Source organism: Triticum aestivum, chromosome 6D, assembly GCF_018294505.1.
Source record: "Triticum aestivum cultivar Chinese Spring chromosome 6D, IWGSC CS RefSeq v2.1, whole genome shotgun sequence".
Classification (NCBI taxonomy): Eukaryota; Viridiplantae; Streptophyta; class Magnoliopsida; order Poales; family Poaceae; genus Triticum; species Triticum aestivum.
The window spans coordinates 482,474,159-482,493,053 of NC_057811.1; the positions used below are offsets into that span (position 1 = coordinate 482,474,159).

At 41.3% G+C, this 18,895-nt stretch overlaps 2 protein-coding genes across 39 annotated transcripts; one reads left to right on the forward strand and one right to left on the reverse strand.

Annotated features, from left to right (window-relative positions):
- Positions 1-7,689: 7,689 nt before the first annotated feature.
- LOC123146184 (uncharacterized) lies at positions 7,690-13,040 on the reverse strand. 38 transcript variants are annotated; one of them, XM_044565783.1, is made up of 10 exons: positions 12,630-13,037; positions 12,282-12,467; positions 11,488-11,918; positions 10,968-11,184; positions 10,526-10,616; positions 10,011-10,195; positions 9,844-9,930; positions 9,082-9,165; positions 8,599-8,667; positions 7,690-8,204 (listed from the first exon to the last, which is right to left on the reverse strand). In XM_044565783.1, the coding sequence occupies exons 6-10, from the start codon at positions 10,086-10,088 to the stop codon at positions 7,800-7,802; spliced, it is 723 nt and encodes a 240-aa protein (XP_044421718.1). In that variant the 5' UTR covers positions 10,089-10,195; positions 10,526-10,616; positions 10,968-11,184; positions 11,488-11,918; positions 12,282-12,467; positions 12,630-13,037; the 3' UTR covers positions 7,690-7,799. The 38 variants fall into 38 exon arrangements, 13 of the variants coding, with proteins under 13 accessions (XP_044421718.1, XP_044421719.1, XP_044421723.1 ...); XR_006472667.1 differs by adding an exon at positions 8,867-8,959 and having other exon boundaries at positions 9,082-9,148; positions 10,011-11,184; XR_006472668.1 differs by adding an exon at positions 8,867-8,959 and having other exon boundaries at positions 8,599-8,678; positions 9,082-9,148; positions 10,011-11,184.
- Positions 13,041-14,835: 1,795 nt separating this feature from the next.
- LOC123146187 (probable protein S-acyltransferase 15) lies at positions 14,836-18,671 on the forward strand. The gene is made up of 7 exons (XM_044565790.1): positions 14,836-15,168; positions 15,499-15,591; positions 15,674-15,775; positions 15,852-15,920; positions 17,832-17,930; positions 18,019-18,114; positions 18,302-18,671. Exons 1-7 carry the CDS (start codon positions 14,890-14,892, stop codon positions 18,389-18,391), a joined length of 828 nt encoding a protein of 275 aa, XP_044421725.1. The 5' UTR covers positions 14,836-14,889; the 3' UTR covers positions 18,392-18,671.
- Positions 18,672-18,895: the final 224 nt, after the last annotated feature.

Sequence of the window (18,895 nt, forward strand, 5' to 3'; positions counted from 1 at the left end):
TTTGGATAATATCTTGGGATTCCATGGGGCTCTTCTTACTCCTTATTCCTTCATCAATCGTAATATCATCCAAAACTTGAAAACTTCAATCACACAAAACTCAACAAAACCTTCGTGACATCCGTTAGTATAAGAAAGCAAATCACTACTATAAGTACTGTTGCAAATCCATTCATATTTTATTTTTGCATTATATCTATTGTATTCCAACTTTTCTATGGCAAAAACTCTTCAAAGAAAACCATAGAATTATCAAAACAAGCACACAACACAAAGAAAACATAATCTGTCAAAAACTGAACAGTTTGTAGCAATCAGGGAACTTCGTATACTTCTGTAACTCCAAAAATTCTGAAAAATTAGGACAACGTGGGCAATTTGTATATCACTCTTGTGTAAAAAATTCAGAGCAAAAGAACATTCCTGTGATATATGGAAATTATTTTTCTGAGCGCAAAAGTTTCTGTTTTTCAACAAGATCAAATCAACTATCACCCAACATGATACCAAAGGCTTTGCTTGGCACAAACACTAATTAAAACACAAAAAACACAATCATAACAGAGGCATAATTGTGCAAACACTCAAGAACAGAAAGAAAAAGACAAAAATAAATTTTATTCATTGGGTTGCCTCCCAACAAGCGCTATCGTTTTATGCCCCTAACTAGGCATAAGACTTCATTGATGCTCACATGAAAGATATGAATTGCAGCACAAAGAGAGCATCATAAAACATGTGACAAACACACTTAAGTCTAACATACTTCCTATGCATAGCCATTTCATAGAAAAACAAATTATCAAGACAAGAAAACCTAGCATATGCAAGGAAGAGGAATAAAACATTGACGGTCTCAACATAACGAGAGGTAATTTAGTACCATGAAAATTTCCACAACCATATTTTCCTTTCTCGTAATAATTACATGTGGGATCATATTCAAATTCAATAATATAGCTATCACATAACATATTCTCTACATGATCCACATGCATGCAAAGTTGACACTCTTCCAAAATAGTGGGATCATCAAATAAAGTCATAACCTCTCCAAGCCAACTTTTAATATTATCGCAAACATATTCATCATGAGGCTTAAATAAATTTTCAAGATCATAAGAAGAATTACCTCAATCATGATCATTGCAATAAGTAGTGGACAATCAACATTAACATCCCCAAGCTTGGGGTTTTGCATATTATTAGCACAATTGACATTAATAGAATTTATAATAACACCATTGCAATCATGCTTTTAATTCAAGGAGCTACCATGAATCACTTCATAAATTTCCTCTTTTAGCACTTCATCACAATTTTCAGATTCACGAATTTCAAGTAAAACTTCATAGAGATAATCAAGTGCACTCAAATCACTAGCAACTGGTTCAACATAATTAGATCTCTTAAAAAGATTAGCTAGTGGATGAGGATCCATATCAATAGAATTTTAGCAAGCGAAGATGCAAGCAAATATAAGACACATGGTCACACAAGCAAACAACGGATCTGACAAGAAAAAGGCGAGCGAAAAAGAGGGCAATTAAAACGGCAAATTTGTGGGGGAGAGGAAAACGAGAGGCAAATGGCAAATAATGTAAATTGCAAGGAGATGAGATTTGTGATTAGGAACCTGGTAGATGTTGATGATATCTCCCCGGCAACGGTGCCAGAAATTCCTTTTGATGCGGCTTGAACTACGTTGGTATTTCCCCAAAGAGGAAGGGATGATGCAGCACATCAACGGTAGGTATTTCCCTCAGTGATGAGACCAAGGTTATCGAAACAGTAGGGGAACCACGCAACACTACATGAACAACACCTGCACACAAGTAACAAATACTCGCAACCCGACGTATTAAAGGGGTTGTCAACCCCTTTCGGGCAACGGCGCCAGAAATTGGCAAGTAGACGGGATAAAAATATGATAGATTGGATAAATAGATCGCGAATAAATGCATAATAAAATAAAGTGCAGCAAGGTATTTTTGGGTTTTTGGAAATATATATCTGAAAATAAAAGCAAATAAAAATAGATTGCGAAGGCAAATATAATAAAGAAAAGACCCCGGGGTCGTAGATTTCACTAGTGGCTTCTCTCGAGAAAAATAGCAAACGATGGGTAAACGAATTACTGTTGGGAAATTAATAGAACTTCAAATAATCATGACGATATCTAGGCAATGATCATTATATAGGCATCACGTCCAAGATTAGTAGACCGACTCCTGCCTGCATCTACTACTATTACTCCACACATCGACCGCTATCCAGCATGCATCTAGTGTATTAAGTTCATGGAAAAACGGAGTAATGCAATAAGAACGATGACATGATGTAGACAAGATCTATTTATGTAGAAATAGACCCCATCTTGTTATCCTTAATAGCAACAATACATACATGTCGTTTCCCCTTCTGTCACTGGGATCAAGCACCGTAAGATCGAACCCATCACAAAGCACCTCTTCCCATTGCAAGATAAATAGATCAAGTTGGCCAAACAAAACCCAAATATCGGAGAAGAAATGCGAGGATATAAGCAATCATGCATATAAGAGATCAAAGAAGACTCAAATAACTTTCATGGATAAAAACATAGATCTGATCATAAACTCAAAGTTCATCGGATCCCAACAAACACACCGCAAAAAAGAGTTACATCATATGGATCTCCAAGAGACCATTGTATTGAGAATCAAAAGAGATAGAGGAAGCCATCTAGCTACTAACTACGGACCCGTAGGTCTACAATGAACTACTCACGCATCATCGGAGAGGCACCAATGGGCATGATGAACCCCTCCGTGATGGTGTCTAGATTGGATCTGGTGGTTCTGGAACTTGCGGTGGCTGGAATTGATTTTCGTCGACTCCCCTAGGGTTTCTGGAATATTGGGGTATTTATAGAGCAAAGAGGCAGTGCGTGAGGCCACTGAGGTGGGCACAACCCACCAGGGCGCGCCTGGGCCTCCAGGCGCGCCCGGGTGTCTTGTGCTCACCTCGGGCTCCCTCTTCGGTACTTCTTTGTCCCACTGGATGTCTTGTGGTCCAAAAAAATCCACAAAAAGTTTATCTGCGTTTGGACTTCGTTTGGTATTGATTTCCTGCGATGTAAAAAACATGTAGGAAACAGCAACTGGCACTGGGCACTATGTCAATAGGTTAGTACCAAAAAATGATATAAAATGATTGTAAAACATCCAAGAATGATAATATAACAACATGGAACAATAAAAAATTATAGATACGTTGGAGACGTATCAATGCTCCTTCTTGATTTCTACCTCCGCTGATTTCAGCATCGCGAAGAGCTCGGGAATCATTTTCATCATCCCTTGCATATTATAGTTCATCACGAAGCTCTAGTAGCTTGGTGATAGTGACTGGAGAATGCTGTCAATCACTATCTTATCTGGAAGATTAACTCCCACTTGATTCAAGCGATTGTAGTACCCAAACATTCTGAGCACATGCTCATTGGTTGAGTTATTCTCCTCCATCTTATAGGCAAAGTACTTGGGAGAGGTCTCATACCTCTCAACACTGGCATGAGCCTGAAATACCAATTTCAGCTCTTGGAACATCTCATATGTTCCATGGCGTTCAAAACGTCTTTGGAGCCCCGATTCTAAGCCGTAAAGCATGGCGCACTAAACTATCAAGTAGTCAACAGATCGAGCTTTGCCTAACTTTCATAACGTCTGCATCAGCTCGTGCAACAGGTCTGTCACATAGCGGTGCATCAAGGAGATAATTCTTCTGTGCAGCAATGAGGATAATCCTCAGATAACGGACCGCAGTCCGCATTATTGCTACCATCAACTTTCAACTTAGTTTTCTCTAGGAACGTATCAAAAAACAGGGACGCTACATCGCGAGCTATTGAACTACAACATACTTTGCAAAGACATTTTGACTATGTTCATGATAAATCTTAGTTCAATTAATCAATTACAAATGAACTCCCACTTAAATCAACATCCCTCAAGTTGTGTAAGTGATACATGATCCAAATCAACTAACCCATGTCCGATCATCACGTGAGATGGGGTAGTCATCAATGGTGAACATCTTCATGTTGATCACATCTACTATATGACTCATGTTCGACCTTTCGGTCTCCAGTGTTCCAAGACCATGTCTGTACATGCTAGGCTCGTCAAGTTTAACCCAAGTATTCCGCGTATGTAAATCTGGCTTACACCCGTTGTATGTGAACGTAGAGTCTATCACACCCGATCATCACGAGGTGCTTCGAAACGACGAACTTTAGCAATGGTGCATACTCGGGGAGAACACTTTTATCTTCAAATTTAGTGAAGGGATCATCTTATAATGCTAACGTCGTTCCAAGCAAAATAAGATGCATAAAGGATAAACATCACATGCAATCAAAATATGTGACAGGATATGGCCATCATCATCTTGTGCTTTTGATCTCCATCTTCAAAGCATCGTCATGATCTCCATCGTCACCGGCTCGACACCTTGATCTCCATCGTTGCGTCGGGGTCATCTCGCCAACTATTACTTCTACAACTATTGCTAACGCATAGCGATAAAGTAAAACAATTACATGGCGCTTGCATTTCATACAATAATTAGGAGACAACCTAAGGCTCCCGCCGGTTGTCGATATTATAAAACATGATCATCTCATACAACAACGTATATCTCATCACGTCTTGACCATATCACATCACAACATACCCTGCAAAAACAAGTTAGACATCCTCTACTTTGTTGTTGCAAGTTTTACGTGGATGCTACGGGAAACTAGCAAGAACCGTTCTTACCTACGCAAAACCACAACGGTGATTATCAAGTTTGCTGTTTTAATCTTCTTCAAGGACCGTCCGTAGTCAAATTAGATTCAACTAAAGTCGGAGAAACAGACACCCGCCAGCCACCTTTATGCAAAACAAGTTGCATGTCAGTCGGTGGAACCGGTCTCATGTACGTGGACATGTAAGGTTGGTCCGGGCCGCTTCATCCCACAATGCCGCCGAATCAAAATAAGACATTGGTGGTAAGCAGTATGACCATCACCGCCCACAACTCCTTTGTGTTCTACTCGTGCATATCATCTACACATAGACCTGGCTCATGATGCCACTGTTGGGGAACATTGCATGGAAAACAAAAAAATTCTACGCACACGCAATATCTATCCATGGATATGCATAGCTACGAGAGGGGGAGAGCATCTACATACCCTTGTAGATCGCTAAGTGGAAGCGTTTATCACGCGGTTGATGTAGTCGTACTCTTCGTGATCCCATCACGATTCAACCGATCTAGTACCAAACGGATGGCACCTCAGAGTTTAGCACACGTGCGGCTCGATGACGTCTCCTCCTTCTTGATCCAGCAAGTGGGAGAGGAGAAGTAGATGGGATCACAACCAACACGACGGTGTGGTGGTGATGGTGGTGGTGGAGCACCGACAGCGCTTCGCTAAGCGTCGCCGGGACGAGGCGGTGGAACTACGGAGTAACGGGAGAGAGAGGGGCGCCAAGGGCTTGATGTATCCGCTTGGGGCGCCCCCTCCTCTCTATATATAGGTGGAGGGGCGTGGGGAACAGCCCCTCCAAACCCTAGGGCGCAGCCAAGGGGGGAGAGGACTTGGTCTCCAAGTCCAATCCTATTCCTATTAGGACTCCTTCCTTTTTTCCCATCCCTAGCCACATGGGCTTTTGAGGAATTGGTGCACCTAGCCCAATAAGGCCAGGGAACCTCCCCGCAGCCCATGCTAGCCCTTGGGTCATGGTGTACCCACTTGTGGACTTCCGGACCCCTCCGGAATCCTCCAGAACCTTCTGGAAGCTTCCCGGTACAATACCGAAAGAAGTGCACCTTTTTCTGGAACCCAAAATATGACTTCCCATATATAAATCTTTACCTCTCGACCATTCCGAGACTCCTCGTGATGTCCGGGATCTCATCCGGGACTCCGAACGACATTGGGGTACCACTCATCAAATATCCCAATACTACTCTAGCGTCAACGAACGTTAAGCGTGCGACCCTGCGGGTTCGGGAATTATGTAGTCATGACTGAGACACCTCTCCGGTCAATAACCAATAGCGGGACCTGGATGCCCATATTGATTCCTACATATTCCACGAAGATCTTTTATCGGTTGAACCTTTATGACAACATACGTAATTCCCTTTGTTTGTCGGTATGTTACTTGCCTGAGATTCGATCGTCGGTATCTCTATACCTAGTTCAATCTCGTTACCGGCAAGTCTCTTTACTCGTTCCGTAATACATCATCTTGCAACTAACTCCTTAGTCACTTTGCTTGCAAGCTTCTTGTGATGTGTATTACCGAGAGGGCCCAGAGATACCTCTCCGATACACGGAGTGACAAATCCCAATCTCGATTCACGCCAACTCAACAGACACCTTCGGAGATACCTGTAGAGCATCTTTATGATCACCCAGTTACGTTGTGACGTTTGATAGCACATAAGGTATTCCTCCGGTATCCGGGAGTTGCATGATCTCATGGTCGAAGGAACATGTATTTGACATTAAGAAAGCAGTAGCAATAAACTGAACGATCAAATGCTAAGCTAACGGATGGATCTTGTCCATCACATCATTCTCCTAATGATGTGATCCCGTTATCAAATGACAACTCATGTCTATGGTTAGGAAACCTTAACCATCTTTGATCAACGAGCTAGTCTAGTAGAGGCTCACTAGGGACACAGTAATTGTTTATGTATCCACACATGTATTTTAGTTTCCGGTGAATACAATTCTAGCATGAATAATAAACCTTTATCATGATTATGGAAATATAATAATAACCATTTTATTATGCCTCTTGGGCATATTTCCATCACGATCGGGTCCGATGGGCTTCCATTATCAACACTCGAGAAGAGGTGGTACGCAGTAGCATGTGATCAAGTTAGTCCATCTAACCCTCGATGGAGAAGGATAACCAAGAGGAAGGGCTAGGCAACGGAATCAAATGCCCTCGAAATATTGAGTTTAAGGAGGAGGGAAGGGATCTGCTTCTGATGTGGCAGTTTCACCATCTACTGGACCAGAGAGCAGTTATCCTGGGGCGAGTGACCCTTCGTAAACGCGACTTGGTTGATGGATATAGGGCCATCTCCAGAATTTTGAGGCCCCGATGCGAAATGTAAAATGAGGCCCAATAATTAGAATATTAGATAACACAAGCATATCTTCGTTTCGTTATATAGCTTCAAAATGCATGTTATTTCTTACAATATTTAGTAATACAAATAATAATGTTAAAATAGTAGTAATGTTAAAGTGCTCCTCATGTTACAGTGAAAAGCATCATCTTTCTTGTACTTTGAAATGAAATTCTCAATTTCATGTTCATAATTAATCTTCTCCAAGGTGGAAAAGCTAATATTATCAATAGTTGAATCAACTTGCGCATGTTCTTGTCGCTACTAACATTGAATTATACAACCTAACGTCTTCTCAAAAAACTATACAACCTAACCCATTAAGGCCATGACCCTTAAGAAACATTATTAGACCCATGACTCCATGAGCCTAGTAAGAACGCTTCAATACTATGGTGCGCCGCCTGAGAGGGAGTTGGAGCGGTACCAGGTGGGGTGCGTCCCTTTCCCTTTCTTATCTGTACTAATGTACACACACATTTTTATTTGCATTTTCAGATCTGTGTAACACAGTTGTATGAATTTAACTTGGTGCAACTAACTAATAGTTGTTGCACTCACAATTTATTTTTTTGGTATCTTGTACAAATTTAGCATGGAATCATCAATACCTAAGCAAAATATGCAGGCATACAAAGGTAGTTCCCATCAAACAAACCACTACAATATATGCTGGCATACAAAGATATTTCCCCATCAAACAAAACACTACAATATGGCGCACTTCCAGCTCTCGGCCTCCTTTTCTGTCTCTCCAGCACCGCGCGCCAAGAGGACAACAATGAAGATGCCACATATTTCTTCTCCTCGTCCTTATCCTCGGCCCCACACTCTGAGAGAAGAGGACGAAGGCACATACTGCTCAACCTCGTCCATGTCTCCGGCGCAGCGCGCCACGGTGCGAGGACGATGCCATATGATACATACCCGATCCAGAAGGTGTATTTGCAGTAGGGTGCCCTGAAAGCAGGAACTGACGGTGTCGCCGCCGCAGCAGCTAGAACATTCTTAGCAGCCTGTGACACAAACACAAATAAAAATCTAGCCAGACAGATAATATATTTGGTATTAAACAACGGTGACAGCAATCGCCACCCGTAAATTAAGTGGCTCAAAACTGCCAACCCCACCCATGTATGAAGCGTCGTCGATCCGAAACGCAGTGCCTTAACTAATGAATACCATAAGGAAAGCATTTGGCATTATTACTCGTGAAAACAAGAAAAATAATTTGCCATTATAATTCGTGAAAATATTTCTATACTATGAAAGGGCTAGCATTTTCATAAAACAAAACTGGTTCTGAAATTCCTATGATGACATGTACATAAATAGGTGTAAAATTAGCAGTTTAATATATTCTAGCAAACAGCTAGCTCTCTTAAGTCAACAACAGGCAAAGATTACTACCATGACAATGTAACTATGTTGAGCTACTTCAATTACATCGGAGAATCCAGCACGTAAAGCTTCAGGAATCTGTAAAAAAACTAATAATGAAAACTTTGAGAGTTATGATATTTATATTAGCTGATAGGAATAAACACAATAACAATATGCAGGAGCACAAAACTAAGATGCAGTTGAGTATACCTGCAAAGATTAGAAATATCATCAACATAAGCCAAGTAAATAAGGGTTTAGAAGGGAAGTAAACAAATAAAGCCGTATGGGTTACCTTTTAGTCAGTCTCTGAATTAACAAACGACACCCTTTCACCCAAGACAAGATCAATGATTAGCTACGTAGGTACTCAGCTAGTTCGTTGTGTCTGTTTATTAATTTACAGTCAAAGCCAATTGATCATTCCACTTATGAGATAGAACAAATAATTAGCTAAATAGCTATCGTACCAAAACCTATGTATGCACCAGCAGAAGCACCGAACTCTACCTCATCACCTCGAGTGTCTCGGCGCTCGACTTGAATGACCATGAAAACCATTGTATGGATCGTGCACCTATTTGAATGATCCATCTAGATTAGATACATCAGTGATCTAGTTATAAGGTGGTAGAAAGAATGATCTTCTGCAGAGAAGGCATATGTTCTTCACAATCAATGTACTAATGGCGAAAACAATGTATTAACAGAGAAAGATAATCTGATACTGCAACTATGATAATTAAGATTCTACATTACATCAAATATCAGTTAGTTCATTATTCAACACCCAGTACAGGAGTAAGAAAACTATAGACCTATTAAACATGATATTGCAATTTTTCCTTAGAGATGGAACTTAAAATCTTATAAAATGACTTCGATATGCAGTCTTAATCTCTATATAATATCCGATTACAACGATATAATCATGAAGAACAGTGGCTTTTAGGGCACATATTTTGATCATTCCAGCGGTAGTATGAGAAGAAAATAATCCTTAAGAAGAACCCAGTACCAATATTAGAAGTATATTGGTATCACACGCATGCAGAAAAACTCAGTCTAACCGTGATTATGCTACAATAAGTGAATAACCACCACTCATTTTCATTTTCCCAATATTCTAGTAGGACACTATTTGTAGTTCATCACGATTTAAAAAAAAATAAGTAAAGCAAACTCTGTGTAATAAACTATCAATTAAAGACATGTATACCAGTGGGAGACAGACAAGTAAAACAAGTTTTTACAAGAGAAAATAGCACTTACGTCTGGTCTTTTCATATGGTCCTGCTTCAGAACTGGTAAAATTAGTGTTGCATCCATTATCTCAGCAATTGCAACAGCATTACATATCTGCAAAAGCACCAAAGATTGGAAATGAACAAATGGGTCTACATTGCTGAAACTCAGCATCATCTTAGGAGAATAATTACCATTGCGCGCTGCTCAAGCAATTGGCATGATACTCTTAGGCAGGCACGTAAACACATATTAAACTTCAGAGTTATCATAAATTTATTAGGTTCACCCTGATTATGCTTAAATAGTAACCGGCCTCATAGGAAAAAAATCTTAGGTATCAAGAGGAGGATAGCAGCAGATTGCACCATATCTGTGCCTAAGCAGAAAAAACTATTAGACCATCAGAACAAATATTATTCAGCAATCACTGAAATTAAGGAGAGGAAGGATGAGAAAAACAGAAGTGCATACATACAGCTATATGTTGGTAAAACAAACATACGACAGGCGGGCTAGCAAAATTTGGTTATATATGATAATCATCAAGTCTTCACAATTGACGATCGCTACTAACATGTGGTTCAGTACCCTCAGTATGTGCTTATAAATTGTCGTGATTCAGCAACACTTTTTGTAATAATGTGAGAATTTTTTGTTTTCCAGAGTTTGAATTACTAATTGGAAGCACCCTCTCCACATGTCATACCTTGTAAATCCCTAGCAGAAAAAGTCTCGCCGGCTGTGTATGCTGTTGCAGGAAAACTACGGCCCAACATCACACACTGAACTGATGATTGCTGTTAAATCGATGTGTTAATAGAACCTACTCTTGATAGAACTACAGAAGTAACCTAAAGAGAACTACAGAAGTAAATATCTCTGACTATTTACTTCAACGGAACTACAGAAGTAACCTGAGTATTTACTCTAACAGAACTACGGAAGTAACCTAAAGAGAAATGATTTTCAGAAAGCATTTTTTTCTATAGTGATATGTTTCAGCAGTCTTCTGCGGCCATACATAAGTGTTATGAGGTATGTCTAAAATGCCTTCGGCCCTACACGCATACTATGAATGAATATTTGTCCATCCTACTAATATCTTGAACAAACAAATTGAAAGAATTAAGTAAATCGTCGAGCATCACCTGGCTCGGAGCACTCAGCTAATCTACAATAAGTTCAGAAATGAATATCCTTGGCAAAGGTCCATATATACGAGTTCTGGTGTATACATCATTGTTGGGAAGGGAAAACCATAATGCTCTTAGTTTTTTCTGCTGGAAACCTTAGTTCTTCACGAGACTTGTAACCAAAACCAGTAAAAAATATATTAGCAATTGAGTTTATACCATAACCATCAACCTGCAGTTATAACAGACAGGAAATTATCATCACAATAATCGACATCACACAACTGTGCATTATTTAACACAGTGCTTGTAGCAAGCCAACTAAATTTTAAACCGTAGCCACATCGTTAAATAGTATGCATTGCCATTTCTCACAAGTATCAAAATCTATGAATACCATTATGGCGTTCCAATAGGTACTAATGTTTCAGTTCTAAATTATCCACAAAAAGATTCTAGCAAAAAATCATAGGACAATCTATAAGAAGCAGAAGAGTCTTTCTTGTAAGCGCATGTTAAGCTCGTAAGGTCATACCGATCGCCCTGGCTTTCACACCTCTCAGACGCTTCACTTGCATGCACATGTACTCAACACTTCCACTGGAAGTGGCCTTCCTATCCTCCTTGTAATTTCAAATCTCGGGTATGATGATTCTGTCCGCCAGCATGCCACATTCTTCGATTTCCACCAAACAATTCACTGCAGCCTTGTAGACCTCTTCACCCCATTCAACATGTAGCTCTAACAGATCGACATCAATCTCGTAATCACACAAGTAGTAGTAAAATCTCAGAAATTATCATCCCCACCAAATGACGAGGAACGCAGGCTGACTATAAAAAACTTGAGGTTCAGTCAAGATAGTGCAGAAGTACCTTAGGGATATTGGTGTTGCAGAGACGGTGAAGCTTTGCAATATTGTTGTTTCTGCAAACCTCCTTCACAAAAACGGGCGGATGAAAAGCCTGTGTACAAAGAAGCGTTCGTGTTGGGCCAACACGGGGATGCAGAGAGGATAGCCTTCGGAAATGAAAGAACAAACCGATAGGCCAAAAGACTAAGGGGACTGAGAGGAACACTGAATATGGCTGAAGAAATAACACTGAGTATGACTAAATAATTTACACTGAATATGACATATGACTGAACAAATAACACTGAATATGACTGAAGAAAAATTGATAAACTGAAGAAATAACACTGGATATGACTGAAGATAAATTGATAAACTGAAGAAATAAATAACACTGAGTAACAGAGAAAACTTCCACACTTCCCTGTGAGCTGCAGAGTTCGAAAAATAAAGAGCCACACGAAGCTATTCTCACCTGATTGCTTGGTTGCTCACATTCACAATTCCAAATCCCTTATCCCAAATCCATTTGATTGCTAGTAGGGGTACTGCACAAAGGCAGCATCCATCTCCAGTGATTGTTAAATCCATCCCCCCAGATCCATTCGTCATGCTAGTTCATAATGCCAAATAAATTGCAGCACACATCAAGCCCTACGATCTGCAAGAACCTTACAAAATCAATAAGTTCAGGGATGGGGGCAAGATCTTAACATAAAACGATCAAAGAATCTGCCACACGTCGCTTCAAGCCAGGGTCTCATCTACATCTAGATGCGGGTATGGGAAGAGAGTGAGGGCAGGGAGAGGAGGAAGGTAGTACCTGTGTGTGAAGGAGAGGCTGGCCTCAGTGGCGCCCGCGGTGGCAAGGACGACGATGGTGGTGAGGCACCCTGCACGGCTGCACCACACTATCCTCCAGCCAGGCTCCTCCTCCGGCGGGGCCTTGACGTCCTCTGGCTGCCGTCGTCCCGGTCGAGCTCCGCCTCCGGCGACTTCTTCGCCGCAAGTCCTCAAGTAGAGGGAGAGACGATGCACGGGATAGATGGCTGCGTGTTCCCCTGCTCTTTTCCTCTGGCGACAGCGGCGCTGGCTTGGAGACGTGGTGATGGAGGGTGGCGGCGGCTGTGCGAGGGAGGAAAAGGTGGGGGAGAGAAAGAGGGGGAAGTGGAGTCGGTCGCTAGCCGGTTTAGGGTTTCACCTCTATTTTCTTTTTCTGCTTCTCTCGTTCGGTAAACTCGACACAGTAAAACCGCCAGGTGTACACGCCCAACGAGCGCCCATGCCGCGACTGTTAAAGTGTTTAATGAGCCCGGGAAGGCGAGGCGCGATAGGGAATCCAATTTGGCGCGTAGGTCACCAGTTAGCACCTGAGCGTGTACCACCCCCACCCCGCGCTGCCGCTACATACACTTTAGGCTGGCCCATTAGCTCTTTCCGGTTTCCTATTTTTTGGGATTTTTTTCTTTCATTTTTTCTGCTTTTTTCATTTTCGCCTTTTTTCTTTTTCCATATTCACGAGCATTTTTCTGAATTTTTGAAAATCGCGAACATTGTTTGCAAATTCGTGAACATTTATAAAATCATGAAGTATTTTTGGATTCATGAATATTTTGAAGAAATCCTGAAAAACATCCAAACTCATGAACAATGTTTACAAATTCGTGATTTTTTTCCAATCATGAACAATTTTTTGAATTAGCGAACATTTTTTTTGCAAATTCACAAACATGTTTATAATTGTGCACATTTTCTTATGAAACTCATGAATATTTTTTTAATCGGTGAATTTTTTTCTGAATCGAGAAACAACTGTTGAAATCGGGGAGCACTTTTTGAAATTCACAAATAGTTTTGACAAACTTTTTCTGAATCAGCGACCATTTTTTGAATTGACGAGCCTTTTTTGTAATTTAAAAACATTTTTTGTATTTGTGAATATTTTAAAACAATGATGAACATTTTTGAATTCATAGACATTTTTAAAATTCATGAATATTTTTTAATACAAAAATATTTTCTTAAAAATCCAAAATCATGGACATATTTTATCTTCTGAAATTCTATTTAGAAATCATGAACTTTTTGGAATATACAAATATATTTTAGAAACACGAACATTTTTTGAATGCGCAAACATTTTATGATTTCTTGAATGTTTTTTAAAATTCACAATTATTTTTTAAATTTTGAAGTTTTTTGAAATTAAAATTATTTATGGGATAGAAAAGCAAAACAAAAATAAAAAAGGATAAAAACATGCACCCGCATGTGGTCCAGCCCAAAAGGGCACGTGGGGAAGCGGGTGCGTACTAGCTCATTCGCCAGTGCATAGCATGCCAAATAGGGGCTCTCTTTCGCGAGTAGTTTAGCCAGGAGCTTGGGAAGGCTATGCACCAAACTGATAGGCCAGAAATCTGAAATATCTGTAGTAGCGTCTTTTTTCTTCAATAGCACTAGGAACGCCTGGTTGAGGTGGTGCATCAAGCTCCCAACCAGACAAAAACGTTGGTTGATGGCATCGAGGATATCACCTTTGACCGTTTGCTAGCAAAAATTGGTTGGAACTAAGATGATTTGACTATTTGTTTTTCAAATCCCTAGGACAATCCGTGTGTGCTGCAACAAATAATCCATTAAATTAGCTCGTGATATACCTGTATTTATTTATGCCATTGTGTAAATAACTTTTTTTATCAAATCCTGCTCGTGATTTATCTTAGATTTTGATGAGAAGTTTGGTAAAAAAGAATTGAAGTAGAATTAGTGCATAAGAGAAGTAAATGAAGGTGATTGAATGTCATTTAATCGAGGTGATTGATTATCATACGGGGAAGATTGGATGAAGGGGTGGTGGAAAGAATGAACCTTGCATTCTTTTGTAAAGTCGTAGAGAAGAGATAGAGATAATATCTGTCGCCCATCAAGGACCTACATTAAAAGGCCCACTAAAGGAGATTAAGCAGCCCAGTAGTGTTTATGGTGGAGGCCAAGCCCAAATATTAAGAATAGAGGCCTGAGGGAAGCTCGGGAAGGGCCCGAGACCGAGAAGCAAGGGGACGAAGCGCCCGACATCGCCGGAGATGGCGCGCAGGAGGGGCGTCGCCGCGGCGGTGGCGGCGGCCGCGACCTCCCCAGCCCTCGTGGCGGCCGTCTCCTTGATGGCGCTAGTGTACTACTACACGGTGTTCGTCTTGCTGGACCACTGGCTCGGCCTCGGCACGACGGCCGGCGCCGCCCACGCGGCCGCCTTCTCCCTCCTCCTCGCCGCCTGCTTCTTCTCCTTCCTCTGCGCCGCGGCCGCCGATCCCGGATCCGTGCCCTCTGCCTTCTCCCCCGACGCCGAGGACCCGCAGGGACAGGTCCCAGATCTCTCTCGCCTTCTCCTTAGTCCTCCTGTTAGATTTCCTTGGAATTTAGGTTCTTGATTCAATTGCAGCGTCTCCAAGTTTAAATAGACGTAGAATTTTCTGTAGTGAATTCAACCTGACACCTAGTTCATATCACAGTAGATCAGCTATCTGTGGATCGATCACGTTGAGCTAAATGTGAATCCATTGGGTTTTTTCTCTTCTTGATTTCATCTATTCTTAGAGCTGCTAGTAGTTGTTGCTACAAATAAAGTTTAGGAGCACACAATAACTGAATATTGGAGAGCTCCCTGATAAAGCTTTGATATTTGGTCACAACAGGGACTGAAATCAAGGTATTGTGACAAGTGTTGCATCCACAAGCCTGCCCGAACCCACCATTGTAAGGTCTGCAAAAGGTGTATTCTGAAAATGGTAGGTGTGGCTATCTATGTTCATTCTGTTAGTTGTGGAATGAAGTTGTGCTGAAAATGCCCGGGTATGGTTTTAATGTCAGGATCACCACTGTGTTTGGATTAACAACTGTGTGGGCTATACAAATTACAAAGCCTTTATCATCTGCGTCCTGAATGCAACCATTGGGTCCCTTTATTCGTCGGTAAGTTACTACATTGAACAAAAGTTGGCACATTTTCAACAAACATTTCTCATGGCCGTGTCAAAGTATATTGCAGGTGATATTTGTATGTGATCTTCTTAGAACGGAGCATGACTTTAGTATTCATTATGTGAAGATTATCCATGTAAGTGAGCTGACCATTGTTTTGAATTACAAGCTCACTATATAGTCAGCAATCACTTCCCGTTACCTTCAATATTAGTTAGCATGACATTATCCATTGGCAAGATATTTTCATTTATCTCTATATATTGGCATTATTATGCCTAATGTCAGAAATATTTGGCTTTTTGCTCATGAAGGCCAGAGAACATTTCCGTCCAGTTGTATCTTTATGATGATATACACTAGTCAAACCCAAGGGTTGATTAGGGTACTAACAGTCATTGGAACCATCACGCTAGTCTTGTGCTGGAAGTCTAGTCTGCACCGATATGGATACACATACCAGTACTGGGCCAATTCAGAGGCATTTCTGAAAAATGCCCATACGGAGATACGTTTTGACTTTAAAAAATAATAATGATAAATACTCCTTCTGTAAAGAAATATAAGAGCATTTAGATCACTAAAGTAGTGATTTGAATGCTCTTATATTTCTTTACAGAGGGAATAGTTGTTTACTGGGAACAGCAGATTAGCTTGATGTTTTGCTCTTTTCCTATAGCAAAGGTGCATATTACATAGAAATAGCATGCAAAATAACACCAAAATGGAGAGGTTTGCAGCTTGCAGGTAGGAGAGCTGCCATTAGATAGGAATCTGTAGGAGAGAGGGGAGGGAAGAGGAGAGGGAGCACCAGAGCATACCTTGATGCGAGCCGAGCAGTCCACCATCGGCTTGCCGCCGGTGACCTACTGCTCGACCCTGAGAGGGGGAGGATGCAGGGAGCATGTCCGCGAGCTGCTCCTGAGCCTGAGAGGGGGAGGGGCGGAGCCCACCACCGGCGAGCTACTGCTCGACCGTGAGAGGGGGAGCATGCAGGGAGAATGCTCGTGAACTGCTCCTGGAGCCTGGGAGGGGGAGGAGGTAAGGACCACCACCGGCTTGCCACCGGTAAGATGCTGGCCTGCTGCTGGATCCTCAGATGGAGAGGATGTGAGGAGTACACCACCATCTCGCCGCCAGTGAGCTGCTGGTGGAGCTTGAGAGGGGGAGAGGCGAGTAGCCCACCGCCAGCTTGTCGCTGTTTATTGGAGTTGCTGCTAGCCCGTTGCTGTTGCAGTTGTTGCGTGAGAGGTCAGGAGGAATGAGGACAGGAGCATTACACATGCTCACCGCTGGCTCGCCGCCACCGGCGGGTAGGCATCCGTCTAGGTCAGGAGGATGGGAGGGGTTGCGCCGCACAGGGGTATTAGGATAGCTAGGTTGAGACATACACTGGGTTGAGCCATATTGGGCAAGTATCTGGGAGGTATCCCCACGTGTCAGGAATTGAAATCTTTTCTTATTGCTTGAAACACCGATGCTTGACCGATACATATCGACCGCGTATCAGGGATGAAATCCGTATCTGGTACAGGTAGCCGATACGGATGCACCAGGCCCAGCATGTATTGGTGTTTTTTTAGCTGGAGGTTACGCTGTCAGGGTCCAAATGGAAATGATTACAATATCCTTGGCTATATTATATGAGAGAGTGATTTTGTAATGGATTTTAACTCAACTGAAACTGATCATTAACCATGGAAAATAACAGAAGGACTCTGGTAACTTAGTTGCAGGACAGATGGAAGAATCTTAACTTGAGCTTTTTGGCTTTCGGAACTCTTCAATTCTGGTCTAGCAAGAGCATTACCATTAAAATTAAACAACATGATTGTATCACCAGTACAAATATGCTAGTTATTGTAAACCATTCAAATGACAGAGTTGTATAAGTAAGATGAACTTGTATGATTCTTTAACTGAGCTGTAACATCGCGAACAAACATGTGCCACATTTGTTCTCTATTTTAGTTTGCATCAATTTATTCTGTTTATTGTTTGGCTTCATACTGTAAGGACCAAATAATGATCTATCATAAAAATGCAGATCTTGGCTGGTGTTGTCTTATTCTCCTTGTCCTTGACAATAGGTTCTTTGTTATGCTGGCATATCTATCTCATATGTCATAACATGACAACAATAGAGGTAAGTTACTGTTCCAGATGTGCATTCATCTCATAATGACTTGGTGGCTTTACCATTGTTTGATAATTTACTGCCACCTTATCATCAGTATCGAGAGGCAGTTAGAGCGAAGTGGCTTGCAAAAAAGAGTGGACAGAAGTACCGCCATCGGTTTGATCAAGGCATGAGGAAGAATATTCAAATGGTACGGCTATATATATGCAGCACCAACAACAAAAACACAATCAGACTTTTAATTCATCATCGAATTTTCAGTTTCTAAGCCTTTGAATCTGGTGCTGAAAATTTAGCATGGTGTACAGAGTTCAATTTCATTCACCATTTCATATGTTGGTGCCCTAGGTATCTGAACCTTTGACTTATTTGTACAGATCATGGGCCCAAATGTTTTCTGCTGGCTTTGCCCCACTGCGACAGGACATCTTAAGGATGGCACCGAGTTCCAGAATACGAACAACTGATCAGAGACGAAGAACAGCGTTGCTGCATAAACACAACATGTAGATGTGCGGATTTATCTGCTGACCAGATTGATCATTTTCTGCCATAGCATTGTTGTCACCCAGGCAGAGGTGAAGAGCTCGGGAAGTTTCACAATCTTGTAAATCATGTAAACCTCACCTCAAATTATATGTGTGTGTATGCTGTAAAGTAGTTTGAGTTTTGAGTACTGTTGTGTACCAGAATGTAACCAGAATGTGTGCAAAAGGGAATGGAAATTGGAAGTGTGGAAGAAACGCAGCAAGCTTTGTCTGATTTTCTTGATTTTGTTATTCTGATGACCCCACCTGCAGTGATGCATCTTGGCAGCTATAAAAAAAGACTAAGTGTATGGTGAAATGATGATCAGTTGTTTGTTTTGCAGTAACATTTTACTGTAATATCCAAGATGAGGATTTATGGCCTGATACACTCATTCAAAATTCAGTTAAGCATGCATATTTCCTGGCATGTTTATGCCCAGA